General features: G+C 36.6%; 2 protein-coding genes across 2 annotated transcripts in view; both read left to right on the top strand.

Moving 5' to 3' along the window:
* LOC135628877 (uncharacterized) overlaps positions 1–4546 on the top strand; it is an 8825-nt gene extending 4279 nt beyond the window's left edge. Inside the window, exons 4-9 of the mRNA XM_065135824.1 lie at positions 502–555; positions 961–1233; positions 1329–1391; positions 1502–1570; positions 1725–1770; positions 4207–4546. Coding sequence (XP_064991896.1) covers positions 502–555; positions 961–1233; positions 1329–1391; positions 1502–1570; positions 1725–1770; positions 4207–4268 — 567 coding nt within the window. The 3' untranslated portion in view covers positions 4269–4546. The remainder of the gene's footprint in view (positions 1–501; positions 556–960; positions 1234–1328; positions 1392–1501; positions 1571–1724; positions 1771–4206) is intronic.
* A 1735-nt stretch (positions 4547–6281) lies between these two features.
* Positions 6282–6888, top strand: LOC103999038 (protein RALF-like 33). Its single transcript, XM_009420678.3, has one exon. The coding sequence runs from the start codon at positions 6317–6319 to the stop codon at positions 6668–6670; it is 354 nt and encodes a 117-aa protein (XP_009418953.1). The 5' UTR covers positions 6282–6316; the 3' UTR covers positions 6671–6888.
* Positions 6889–14273: the final 7385 nt, after the last annotated feature.

Genomic DNA, 14273 nt, shown 5'->3' with positions numbered 1-14273 from the left:
GGATACTCTTACCATATTTCTGGATCCAGATGCTGCACTAAGTCTGTTATATAGATCATACAAGGATAACTTTCATCACATTATCTTTTTTTTTTTTTTTCATTTTGGTGGCATAGCGCATTATTCATACAGAGTTTTACTTCTTTTTCTTTTTTCTACAATTGTTATTCAATATTAATTTCTATTGCAAGAAACTGCATTGTTTGATGTGATTTATCAGCTGATTGATGACGATTCTGTTTTAATACAAAAGAGAGATTCTACAACAAAATTTTCCAATTTACTTCTCTGCATTTTGATATCAACATAAACACTGGTACCACAATTTTGGACATTACCTTTGCATTTGAGGCCACTTCTTATGAATGGATGTGCTCTAAGTTCATGTTTAAAGGATGTAAATTGCTTGAGATAGACTAGTTAATACTAGAAGATTTTCTCTCCTGTGAATATGTTTCATGACTACTTTGAAAATCACCTCAATTGCATATTCCATTGCAGACGCTGGTTGAGGAGGTATGTGACCAGACAGATGTTGCAGAGCTCAAACTAAAGGTACCTTTGACATCTTAGGAAGACAATTCTTGCATCAGTATTGCATTGCACATTCTGATTGATGATCATTATAGCGACAACATTATCTGTTTGTTGTAAGCCACTTGAGTGCCTAGAAGAAATTCTACATTATGTTATTACTGTTTCCAGAACCTTCTGTTGTTGATTCATGTTTTGTGCTTGTTCTGGAACGGGATTTACTTTTTGGGCATATTACCTTGCTAGCATCATATTGCAACTAAATTTCGTTTAGATTGAAAAACCTATAATTTTGATAATCACAGTTTTATGTTAGGGCTATATGTGAAAGGCGGTTCCATGAATTTTGGAACTTAGAGCTAAAGATAACAAACAGTTAGCCAATCAGCATTAAATCTCTAATTATTGCCATGGAATTTTCTGCAGGTTGGTGATTTTGAAATGCTTCTGAAAAGAGACACAGGAAATTCAAAGGCTCCAATTTCAGTTTCAGCTCCTATTGAGTCACCTACTACTGCACCACCAATTCCAAGCAAGCCAATGGTGGAAACTATTTCTTCTCCCTCTCCTGTTGCGGAACAGGAATCTGCTGCAGCAACCTTCGGTTCATTTACAAACACCTCTGCAGCAAAGACATCGAAGTTGGCTGCTTTGGATGCTTCTGGACAGAATGCATATGTTCTAGTATCATCATCTACGGTTTGCATCACTCATATGAGTTGGTCTATTTTCTACTTTTATGTAATGTTCCTATGAAATTTCTTCACAAAAATGTTTGCCATCTTCCCATTTAGGTTGGTTTATTTCAAAGAGGAAGAACATTGAAAGAGAAAAGACAGCCTCCTAGCTGTAAAGAGGTTCTCTGATAATACAAATCTCATGGCTTGTTATTTTCTGTAGCCACATTACCAAATAAATTTCTGCAAAATAGCTTCTGTCTAATGATCTTATAATTCTCTAATAATAGGGTGACATCATCAAAGAAGGGCAAATCATCGGTTTCTTGGATCAATTTGGAAATGAACTTCCTGTTAGAGTGAGTTGCCTTTCTTTACTTACTGTCATGTTTTATGTTTTACTGAAATGCTGCCCATAAATTATTTGCATGGGTATGATGCTACTTAAGAAACCAGTGTGTTCAAACAACTTCATGGTAGTGCATAACACCTTCCTTGATTTTTTTTGTGCAGTCAGATGTTGCTGGAGAAGTATTAAAGATAATCTACGAGGATGGAGGTAAAAATCAAGATCCATTCACAAGAATTCATTTATATTTGATCATACGCAAAACTCTGGTTGTGCTTGCTATTTGCTGGCTAGACCTAAGTTGCCTATATCTTCTCGGATTAGAATATGAAAGTCCATGACAACTCTTAATGTTACCCTGTTGATCATTCACCATTTCAATTGATCAGCTGCATACTAACATTCTTGGAGCCAGGCGCCATTGGCCTCCTCCCTTACCAGAAGAGTCCAAATTAATCATAATACGTTAATTAATTTGCTTCTGTATTGGTTATCTTCGATTTTCTTTGGCTATTTCTTTGAATTAATTGCTTGCTACTGTTTCATTGATGATCTAACTCAAATAACCTCTACTCAGATACAAAATAAAATGGTGCAGACATTGCTCAGAAATAATTCCCTTATTCTGCTTATATGTGATTTTGTTCATTAGAGCACGATAATGAATCAAGCATGATAACATTCCTCAACCCTACCCCTTTTCTTAAATATCGGTATGAACATAGTTACTGAGGAGTTTTGTGTAGACATCTCTGTAAAGTTGAGTATGCTAATTTTTTCCTGTCAAACTGAAATCTGCCAATATAGCTGTTGAATCCTTATTGTGATCAGATCCTGATTGACAGTTACAGTTAGGTAATTTGCCAATGTAGCTGTTGAATCCTTATCGTGATCAGATCCTAATCAAGAGTTCCAGTTAGGTAAGGTAAGAATTGGAATAACTCAAGCAGGGCACAATTTTCACTTTTGCCCTTGTGGCTAATCAAACATTCTATCCTTGACCTCTCAGAGGTTCATGATAGATCTTGTTATTCCAAACACCTCTCCTTAATCCTCTTCTCCATTATTATTTCTTTTGCCATTAGATATGGTTCCTCACTGTTGTTGGTTGGCAATAGAAAGCGAAAGCAACTCATTAACTGTGCCATTTCTTTCCTCACACTGCTCTTATTCTCTTAAAGCAATAATGATGAACGAACCAATGCCTGGGCCAAAATTACATATTTTACACCACTGCACCAACTCTACTTTCCTTCTCCCTCCTATTATGTCCATGTATATGGAACATACATACTAGAAGCAAGATATTGAAAACTCGAGTCTGTCAAATATGGTCATGCATATCTCTGTAAGTTTGAATGTGAAGATGTAACTTGATTTTCTTGAGATCTGCATCATGCTCAGGTGCCCCATTAAAGACGCATGATAATAAACTTGATCAGGTGTCCCTTGTTGCTAATCCCCCACCTTACTATATTCTCTATACTGCATAGAGAACAAATTTGAACACCGACATCTACTCTCTCTCTCTCTCTCTTCTTCAATCATGCTGCGGCCAACAAAATTAATGATTTCCTTTTCTACAATCATATCTTTTTTCTTCGCTCCCTCCAGTGCTGTAAGACCTAAAAATCCTTTTTTTGTTCTCCGCCAGCCAGGATAATGTTGCAGTAGGACATGCATGTGGCTCTCCAAGCCTTTTCTTTTGTTGCCATTCAAGTTGAAGGCGACACCACTGTCATGTTGTCATTCACTGACCCCCAGAATTACAGTTTGTAACTTCACTATGAAATAGCTTTTCCATTTTAGTTTTCTTTAATAATATGGACTCCAACCACTTGCGAAAGATGCAATTCTCTTTGTAACAGTTTGACATGCAGTAATTTCCTTGCAAAGAAGATCGTACCAGGAAAACGTAAATATGTTAAGACTTTAAGATATATAGTTCAAACAAAAGAGAATCTTAATGTTATTGTTATGCAAACATATGCTTGAATGCCACTAACTAAAACATTTAACAAAAATAAGGAATGAAACGATGTTCTTTATTAGCTTTGGAGATTGTTGGTACTGATACCCATACATGAACACAATTTTCATGCAAGTTAACTTAGTCTCGACTTTGCCTGCCTGTTAACTTAAGCTATCTTCTAAAGAAACCCACGAGAGAAACATTTAGGTCGAAGATGAGGGCTGACAGGAAGAGACTTGCCATGGATTCAGGATCACCAGCTGAAATAAATATCGCATTCATGGGAAATGACGATTGCTGTTGTGTTGCACAAAAGGGATAGGGAGTGTGGCTGAAAGAGGGCCATTTATAGTTCAGAACATCCCATAATATGGTTCACGGCTAGGCTAATGTGTTGGATTTTCCAGGAATGCTTTGGGTGTTGGAGAAATGAGTGAAAATTTTTAACTCCTGATTTTGTCAAGTACACACACTTTTGGAGGAAGAAATTGTAGATGGAAACACAATATAATTAAAGTTCAAACCACTTTGATGGGATTGTCTCTGTTTGGCCTCATCTTGTGAATGTGATTTTACTTACAATGTCATTTTCATGTTTGTATTTCCTGTAAGCATATTTTTGTGCTAAGATGTTTACTCGTATTTGTCTGCTAACCAACTTTCTCCCCTTACAGAAGCTGTTGGCTATGGTGACCCACTTGTTGCCGTTCTGCCATCATTCCATGGGATAAAGTGAGTCAATTTTAGTGAAACTCTCCTATGCTGACATTTTTTTGCTGAGGAATTCATTTAAGAGTGCTTAAATCTTTGAATCCTTCGTAGTAAACCCATAATTCTAAAGTTATTTTGATTGTCAGAACCAATATTTTGATTGTTGAGTCATGTCATGATTTTTGAGTAAAGGATATCATGACATGACTCAACAATTCGAGTTGTCACCCTCATGTCTCAAATTCTTTTACCGTTCCTCGTTTTAAGTTGAAGCTTAAGACTATGGTTTGATTTTTCTTTCCACTGCCCAGAATACATGTTTGTGAGTTTATGATCAGCTGATAATATGATTATTCATGAATCTCTAAGATATTTATGAACACATGTTGGTGAGTTTATGAACCTAAATATATATCTTTTTGCACAAAGATTAAAAAAAGAGAATTATAGTCTCCGCAGCTGAAAGTCAAGTTTTCATTATTTATTTCCTCTACAAAATGTTTGACGACCATGCTGTCATCATCATAGTTAAGTCGGTCTTTGTTTCCAGGCAGGATGTCAATTTTATCTCTATAAATATAAAGGTTAATTTATATGCTAATGCACAGACCAGGGAGGGTTTCAATTTTACCAATAGAGATGGAGAACTGTTTTCATGACTTGTGCCAAATGAACAACAATTTTAAATAAGGATGTGAAGAGGAGGATGCATGACGGAGGTAAGAGGTATTTGAATTCAATTTTAATAACATTTAATATGCGGCATTCCAAATCACAAGCACGCACGTAACTGTAAGTTGCTTACGTGCAGACAACTAACTGCTTGCAAGTGAATTACCTATGGCCCCAAAAGGACTCTTCCAAACTTGTTATGATAACTTACACATACACACACACACTTTTTTTTTTTTTCTTATTTCTCTGTACATATTTTCGTTTCCAATAGTAACTTAACATTAGCTCAATCAGTAGTAGATGGTGTGAAAGTCGGATGCCTACTCCATAGTCTATGGCCAGCTATGGTTTTCTATTCTCTTTTAAGATTATACCAACCATCTTCGAGGTCTTTTATCGTGCGATTTGAGACCACCGTATTTGTATTTGGGTTTATGGTTAGATATCCAGAACGATTATACGTTCATTTCGTTAAATCTGAAAACAAAATTCTTTTATGATGTCATTCCGAATGATGAAAAAATATTATCCGACAGGTGAGATATCGATCGTTTGACGATGAGACGTGATGGAGTGCCGAGAGTCTTTCACTTATCATCTCTATTTCAATTATTAAACAACTTACAAATTTAAAATAATTTTTTATTCTCTCTCATACCACTTATATTGTTCCAATTATAATAAAGTGGTCTAACACTAGATGAGAGTAATGCAGTGCAGCATTAAAGACGCGTGATAATAAACTCGATCAGGCGTCCCATGTTGCTAACCCCCCACCCAACTGCTTTATTCTCTGTACCGCGAAGAGAACAAATTTGAACACCGACATCTACTCTCTCTCTCTCTCTTCTTCAATCACGCCGCGGCCAACAAAATTAATGATTTCCTTTTCTACAATCATTTCTTTTTTTCTTCTCGCCTTCTTCCTCCGGTTCTCGGCCAGCCAGGATAATGTTGCTGTAGGACATGCATGTGGCTCTCCAAGCCTTTTCTTTTGTTGCCATTCAAGTTGAAGGCGACACCTCTGTCATTTTGTCAAGCGGTACAACTGTCCCTGACTCCATCACAGACAGACTCAACCCATGCTTTCATCAGTTCGCCACTTGTTCTTCTCAACGTCAACATGTGTAAACCCCATACCCCATACTGCTTACAACACATTACATCAATGCATCATATATATATGTATATATATATATATATATATATATATATATATATATATACGAACGACGACTGGACCGGCTAAAAAAATTAGGCTGAAAGGTCACTGCCGTAATTTTAGATGACATCGGAGTCCAAACATGAATCCACCTACCCTTCTTAGATGACTCCCCCGCACGACCATATATAACAACTGGAAAGGGAGCAAAGAGGGGAAGAAGCAAAGCGATCGAGATGGCGAGATCTTCGGCAGCTCCTTCTCTCATGTCTCTCGGCCTCCTCCTGGTCCTCCTCTCGGCGGCAGCCGCAGCCGCTGCGTCGGGGGACGAGCTCTCCCTGGGGTGGATCCCCGTTCGATCCGGCTGCAGTGGGAGCGTGGCGGAGTGCGTGGCAGGGGAGGAGTTCGAGCTAGGGTCGGAGGTGACCCGCCGCATCCTCGCCCGCTCCTACTACATCAGCTACGCCGCTCTCAGGCGCGACAGCGTGCCCTGCTCCCGCCGTGGCGCCTCCTACTACAACTGCCGCCCCGGCGCCCGCGCCAACCCCTACTCCCGCAGCTGCTCCGCCATCACCCGCTGCCGGCGGTGAAACAAGATCCGATCATTCGGTTCGTCAGACGTGGATTGATTTGTTCTTTGTGGTGTTACGGAATTGTAAACAGCAGGAGTTCCCCTTCTTCATTCGAAATCCGTTTGTAGACATAAACCGATTTAATGAGTAAGAGTTTGGATGTTTTATTATTCTATCTATAAATATATTGTAATAAATATTATTGATCAAAGGGGAATGAAATGCCATTAATTTTCTGCCTGCTGTGGTGATGGTGTGTGTTCGCATGCAGCATCGAGGAAGAGACCACCATGACATGAGTGATAGCCAGGTTGTCTTCAGCTTGCAGTGAACTGATGACGACCCACGTGGTCTATCATCACGGGCGGCAACATGTTGGGGCACACTATTATTTCCGAGTCGGTGATGTGTTCTTAGATGCGGTGATGGGGGCCTCTTTAGGTTGGTTGTACAGCTCAGTGGTCTTCACCCTTGATGCAAGGAGCGGTGCACGTTAGCCGATAGCGTGCGGCGCAGAATGGCCGCTTATCTTGCGCCAGCCGCGTGGTTTCGTCGGACCCTCGGCGGCGCGCATTGTAGCGCGTTATTTGTTTGGAGAGAGTTGTTTGGTTTTGGCGCATTGTAGCCGACACAGCTGTCTTTCAATCCCTCGATCTCCTTGTCGTGCGCCCACATTGCGGTGTTGGCCACGTTGTTGCGTCGTTTAGACGGACACGCGTTTTTGTGTGCGTTCACGGTAGCACGTTAGCCGATAGGACGATCTTTTAGTCCATCGGTGTTTCCGGCGCAATAGCATAGCCGTTGTTTTCTTGAATTCCGGGAAGTTGTTTATTTTTCCCAAAAAAACATTTTTTTATATTTTTAAATAGCATTCATATTTATCATAATATGTGAAATGTTCATATGATACAGTAATTGAACAATCATTAATTATTCTTATTTATCATAATGTCTGAAATGTTCATGTGATGTAGTTGAATAATATAACTAATATAGAAATCTTTCTATTTGGTTATTTTTATTTTTAAATCAATAAAAATATTGTATCTATTAAAATACTATTACTATTATTATAGAAATCATCTTATTTGGTTTTTTTATTTCTAAATCAATATATATTTATTTTTAAATCTTATTTTAATTTAAAAATATTATAAATTTATTCAAAAAATACTTTGATTAAGGAATCAGATTGGTAGAGAGTTTTATCATGAAAAACATTACAAAATGGAAGCACTAATTGATAAATATATAAAACAATACATCTTAAAAAAAATTATTTAAAACACTTTTCTCGAAAAATCTACCCCTTTTTTCTAGAGAATTCTATGCTTACGTTAGCATCGTTCAAGTTGCTCGTTCACGTTAGCAACTTGATTAGAAGTAATCCTAATCAAGCCCATTCTACATTATGTCTTGTTAAGTTCAACAAAACAACTAATTATGGTGGAAAACATATGTAACATATAAATTCAATCAGGATTTTATTTGGTCAATTCTGAGTAAAAAACAAGGGCAGCTAATTTCTTCTTGAGTTAAACCAAACTACTCATGGTGGAAAACATATACAAGATAATTCAATCAAGCATGGCAAACCAAGATTGCGTTTGATCAAACTAAGAAAAAGAGGGCGAATAACTTTGATTATTTAAGCATGGCATACCTTTTTTTAATTCAAGTGTTACCAAGTAACTTTTCCCCCTCTTTTTAAAATATATTCATTTCAATCAATGCATTCACTTAATATAATGACATATCCAAAATAAATAATAAGTAATATAAATTAAATAATAGGGTGAATTCTTGAGAAAAAGATATTATTTTCATGAGGTACCTCTTTTCATATTTGTAGGGTGCCATTACATTTTCATAATTCTTGAAATAGTCCTAATATGACATAAGAATATATTTTTTTGTTTTGATTGATCAGTCTATACATAGAACTGAATCACTGATTTTGGACTGATCTACGTTCTCGATTATAGTATTATTAAATATATTTATAGTATTTTTTAGAAATATTATACTTGACCTACAAATCACCCTATTTGTTTACTTTTGTATCTAAACCAATGAGGAGAAATATCTGAATTCCTATTTTTTTATTTGAGTTTGTTTCAATTGGATTTTTAGTTTATTTGTTTGGGCTACAATGTTTTATATAGCCCTTAAATGTTTTGATGAAAGTATTGGAAACATTAAGCCTATTAAAAATTACTTTAATTAATAATATTTTAAATAGTATTTATGTGGGAAGATGAAGATACTTATGAGAATATTAAAAGGAGAGGTTATCCGTCCGTAAACGACATTAAGAGGAGGGGTGAATTAGTGCTTTCGTAAAATTATAATTTTAAAAATTTTGTTCGATCAAACCGTATCAGAAATGTGTTTAACATAAAAATGTTCTAAGAGTAGTGATAAGTAAATCAGTTTGTAATATGAATGAAAAGCATAAACAGAAATGCAAACCGATTTATAGTCATTCAATCGTTCCGACCTACGGTCATCGACTTTCACTACCGATCTTCTTTTTAATAGACGAAAATCAACTATTATCTTTATAACTCTTTCTCATTTTCACAGGCTCCACTGTTTTTTTATAATTAGACATCACTCATCCTTTAGAAAACTTTTAACTCTAGGAGGAAGAGACTCACTAACTCAAGAGAGATTATAACTCTTTTTTCTTAAGTACTTTTTTTTCTTTCTACTTTTTTTCTTGCTTACCCAAGCAGGAATAACTGAGATATTTATAGACCTCAAATGACTTCAAAAATAGAGCCAAAAAATATCTCATCTCGGGTTTACAAGGCACTGGCGATACCACTATTTATGCTGGGTGGTACCACTACTTGCAGCACTACCAACTGGAGGTACCACCGTCCAGTTTGGGCGACACTACCACTTGGCACCCTTGAAGATTGTGTACTAGCGGTACTACTACTAGTCTAGGCGGTACTACCGCCAGTTTGGATAGTACCACTGCCTGACATTAGCGGTACCATCGTTGGGTCTTCTAAAAAATGTATACTTCATATGTTTCAACTCATAGGTGATTCCATTGCCTGGTCTGGTGGTGCTATTGCTTGACCTAACTCTGGGTCATTGAATGAGCCTTCCAATGGGCCTAAATCAGCCCCACTCAAGCCCAATGAGCCCCTAATTGAGTTAGCATGCTGACACCCAAAACTAACTCAATTAAAACCTAGACTATTTTGATCTAGACACATGATTATAAGCATGAATCCTATATTGTCCAGTATGTCATTGGTTAATTCGACGCTTCATTTGAACCTTTAGCGTATCGTCCTCTCCTTCAACGTATTGCCTAATCCATCGGCATGTTGACCTCCTACAATATCCGATCTTCTTGGTGCAATGTTCGATCCTTCTAGCAATTCTTTGCTTTTCTTAAGATGTACAAGTTTGTAAGTTTTTGCTTCTTCTTGAAATGTGCAAGGTAGCAATTCTTTCTCCCCTTTTGTCATTATCACAAAGAAGAGAAAAATATAATAGTACAAAATCTACATCAATATTCAAATAATCATATAAAAGATATCAAAGATAAGTTTGATTTGATGATGGGGTTTACATGTTATAAACACAAAAAGTCATATAAAATAAATAAATTTCAAGTTGTGAATACTGAGAAATCAAGAGAAAAATCAAGATTCATTTAGATAAATTTTCTCTATGGTAAATAGCAAAAAGAAATCTTAGGAGATCAAATGGTAAACAATCTTGATTCATACAAGAGAAATCTAAAGTCATGAATTCTTAGAAATCAAAAAAAAATTTATGATTTATTTGGATCATTCTCCTCTTTAGTAAATAGCAAAAAGAAATATAGGAGAACAAATAATAAATCTCAAGTATCAATTGAAAGATTTGGATAAACTCATTCAAATCAAATAATCAAAATCACTTTTATAGTTCAAGAGATTCATTAATCTCTTATTGAAAAATTCGATAAGATAAAGATCGAGAAATTTTCAAGAAAAATATATATATATATTTTTTATTTCAATTTATGCGATTGATTGCATATAAGCATGCACATGTCTTTTATGTAAAATCCATGCATCATCATTTAAAATCAAAAAATAAATTTTATCATGACAATCATCAAGATTAATAGTATAACACATTAAAGCATCTTCAATCAATAGATTTGATTTGTTATAAATAATTCTAATTCCAATAATCTTTTCTTTATTATTATTGTTTTGGCTAATGAGCTTTGTGAAGTGTGTTGGATCTCTGGTCATATGTCTTGAGTATCGACTATCAAGATATTATCTTTTGCTCATAGCTTTCGATTGTAGACATTTGTATGAGAAAGATAAGTTTGTTCTACATACAAATTTAACTTTGGGGTCCTCATGGTTAGATTTATCTATCTTGATTTTTGGCATTAAGTCATTTATGATTTCTTTAGAAACCCAAACTAATTTATACAAGCCATACTTTTTAAATGAACATTTACAAGTATAATATCCATATTTACCATAAAAATTACACTTAACTTGAGAAACATGTAATGTGGATCCTTTAATAAATATAGTTGGCTTTTGTTTGTTTATGTTTAATGATTTGCTACCAATTTTAAAATTTTTTAATATTTATTGTAATGCCACATTTTCCTTTTCGATTAAGTTCTTTTTCGATTAAGTCTAACTCTTCACATTTAGTATAAGAGGTTAATATACAATTATCATACTCATTTTTTAAAATTTCAAATTTACAAGAGAGAGAAGCATGATTCTTTTTTAGCAATTTATATTTTTTTACCAACTAATTTAAATTCATCATACAAATCATGAAAATCATCAAGTAATTCATTGTAAGGTAAATGGGTTTTGGTTGAGTCACTTATCTCGTCATTGAGAGCTATCAAAGCGTAGTTTGTCATTTCGTCTTTATTGGTTTGTTCCTTGTCTTCGAATGCACTCGATTCGTCCCAAGTGGCCTTGAGTGTTTTTTTCTTTTTTAGCAGCTTCTTCTTTAGTTGTGGACACTCACTTTTGAAGTGCCTTGGCCTTTTGCATTCATAGCAAGTTATTATATCGTTTTTAAATTTATTTTTATATTTTTGTTTTATGAACTTTTTAAATTTTCTTGTGAGGAGTTCTATGTCATCATCATTGAGCTTTCGCTCGAATAGTCTTCTTTTGTTCTAAGTATAATATCCTTCATATTCTTTGGAAAGTTGTTTTCATATTCATCATGTGCCTTGCAAGTCATTTCATATGTCATTAATGATCCTATGAGTTCTCCCTTAGAAAACTTCAAACTTTAACAGGAAGAGATTCACTAACTCAAGAGATATTATAACTCTTTTGTCTCAAGTATTCTTTTCCCTTTTTACTTTTTTTTTTGCTTACCCAAGCAGGAATAATTGGGATATTTATAGACTCCAAAAGACTTAAAAAATAGAGCAAAAAAAGGTCTCATACCGGGTTTCCGAGGTACTGGAAGTACTACCGCCGGTAGCACTGCTAATTAGCGGTATCATCGCCCGGTCTGAGCGATACTACCGCTCGGCACCCTTGAAGATCGTGTACTGGCAGTACTATTATTAGTATAGGTGGTACCATCGCTTGACACTAGCAGTACCACCGTCGGGTCTTCCGAAAAACGTACACCTCGTACGTTTCAACTCATAGGCAGTTCTACCGCCTGACCTAATGGACCTCCCAATGGGCCCAAATCAACCCCAAATCAGGCCTAATGGGCCCCTAATTGAGTTAGTATAATTATACCCAAAACTAACTCAATTAAGACCTAGACTATTTTGATGATAAAGTCTGACACCTTTCAAAACTAACTTTGAAAGCATACAAAAGCGTGTAATGATAAAGTAAAAACAAGTAAGGTAGTTTGTAGTAAAGGTAAATTACACAAATAGAAATGCAAACTGAGTTTTATAGTGGTTCGGTCGTCGTGACCTATATCCACTCCCGATTTCTCTTCCGTCGAGGCTACCGGCATCCACTAATGGTCTTCCTTCAATAGGCAAAGACTAACTACCCTTTTACAACCCTTTCTCTTTTTCATAGGTTTAGGAGACAACCCTTACAAGCCACTCTTTTATAAGTAGTTGCTCGCACATCTCCCTTAGGACTAACTCTAAGCACTAGGAGGAGAGAACTCAAAGTTTTGGTAGAGTTTCCTCAGTTTTTATCTCAAGAATTCTTGCTCCTTTCTTGCTGCCCTAGTGGGGTATTTATAGGCCCCAAATGGTTTAAAAAATAAAGCCAAAATTTTAAATTTTTAGGTCTTTCGGGTACGGGCGGTACCACCGCATGCAGCTTGACATTGGGTAGTACCATCGCCCAGTCTGGTGGTACCACCACTTGATACACTATCACTAGGTGGTACCATCGCCTAGTCTAGCGGTACCACTGCCTAACAACCTTGAAGATCGAGTTTTTCAAGTTTTCCAACTCATAGGCGGTTCCACCGCTTGTTCTAGTGGTACCATCACTTGACCCAACTTTTGGGTCACTAAATGAGCCTCCCAATAAGTCCAAATCAGTCCAAATTAATGCTAGTCATAGGTGCCCAACAAGCCAATCACGTGAGTGATGACACGTGTGACTTGATACAAAATCTTTTTGCTTATTATATTTTGGCATATATCACTTTATAACTATTGCATATATGCACATATATATTGTGATGTCCTTGGATTTATACAATTAGAATCGGATCGTGATGAGATCACGAAAATGAGATCGATTCACCTTTAAACACATATCCTAAATAATCTCGGTCATAGGTTACTCGAGAGAGACATCGTGATAACCGGACAGACTGATGTGCTGTATATCCGTCCATATGATGGATGCAGCTAGTCTCATAGCTGCTCGTGTAGGGACACTAGGGATATAGTACAGGTGCTCATTGGAGAATGAGTTCATTGATTGATCTGCTTATGGAATGCTGGATGGTTGATGATGCCTTATTGTCAGACAGCAATTCCGTAGTCCTAGTGGTATATCTAGTCCTTAGACTTGAGACACCAAGGATGTTCTGTATGAGTGCTCCACTCTTTGATACCAGACTTATAGGTTTGGTTGTCCCAGATCTAGTACAACTGGTCATTGGGAGTGGTAGTCGACCGTACAAGGGCTATTGAGTGTCGATAGAGGATCATCCACTCTCGGCGTCATGAGAGGAATATCCCATGTGTTCTTGCTCAAACAAATCCCTGGCCAGGGTCATTCGGGTTGAGAGAGAAAGAGTTCTCCGGGAGAATCCGATTAGAGCGAGACTCAAGTAGAAACCATATGGGTCTGACAGCACCATGCTCGATATACGGTCTTTGGGATATTAGATGGATGAGGGACTATAGGTACACGGTAATTGAGGACATACAGGTCTAATGGATTGGATTCCCCTGTATCGTCTAAGGACTACGGCGTAGTGGCCTAGTACGTTCGTAATCGATGAGTCAAGTGAATTATTACAGAGATAATAATTCACTAAGTTAGAAGGAGTTCTGACAGGTATGACTCACGGCCAGCTCGATATTGAGCCTAGAGGGTCACACACATATGGTAGGTATTGCGATGAGTAGAGGTTCGGATATGATATATCCGACGGAGCCCTTGTT

This window comes from Musa acuminata, chromosome BXJ3-1 (genome assembly GCF_036884655.1).
Source record: "Musa acuminata AAA Group cultivar baxijiao chromosome BXJ3-1, Cavendish_Baxijiao_AAA, whole genome shotgun sequence".
Taxonomy (NCBI): domain Eukaryota; kingdom Viridiplantae; phylum Streptophyta; class Magnoliopsida; order Zingiberales; family Musaceae; genus Musa; species Musa acuminata.
The sequence above is the reverse complement of the archived record's forward strand: the minus strand, read 5'-3'. Positions and strand labels throughout refer to the sequence as shown.

Coding starts and splice junctions, on each gene's coding strand:
- LOC103999038 (XM_009420678.3), top strand. CDS start 6,317: ATGGCGAGATCTTCGGCAGCTCCTTCTCTCATGTCTCTCGGCCTCCTC.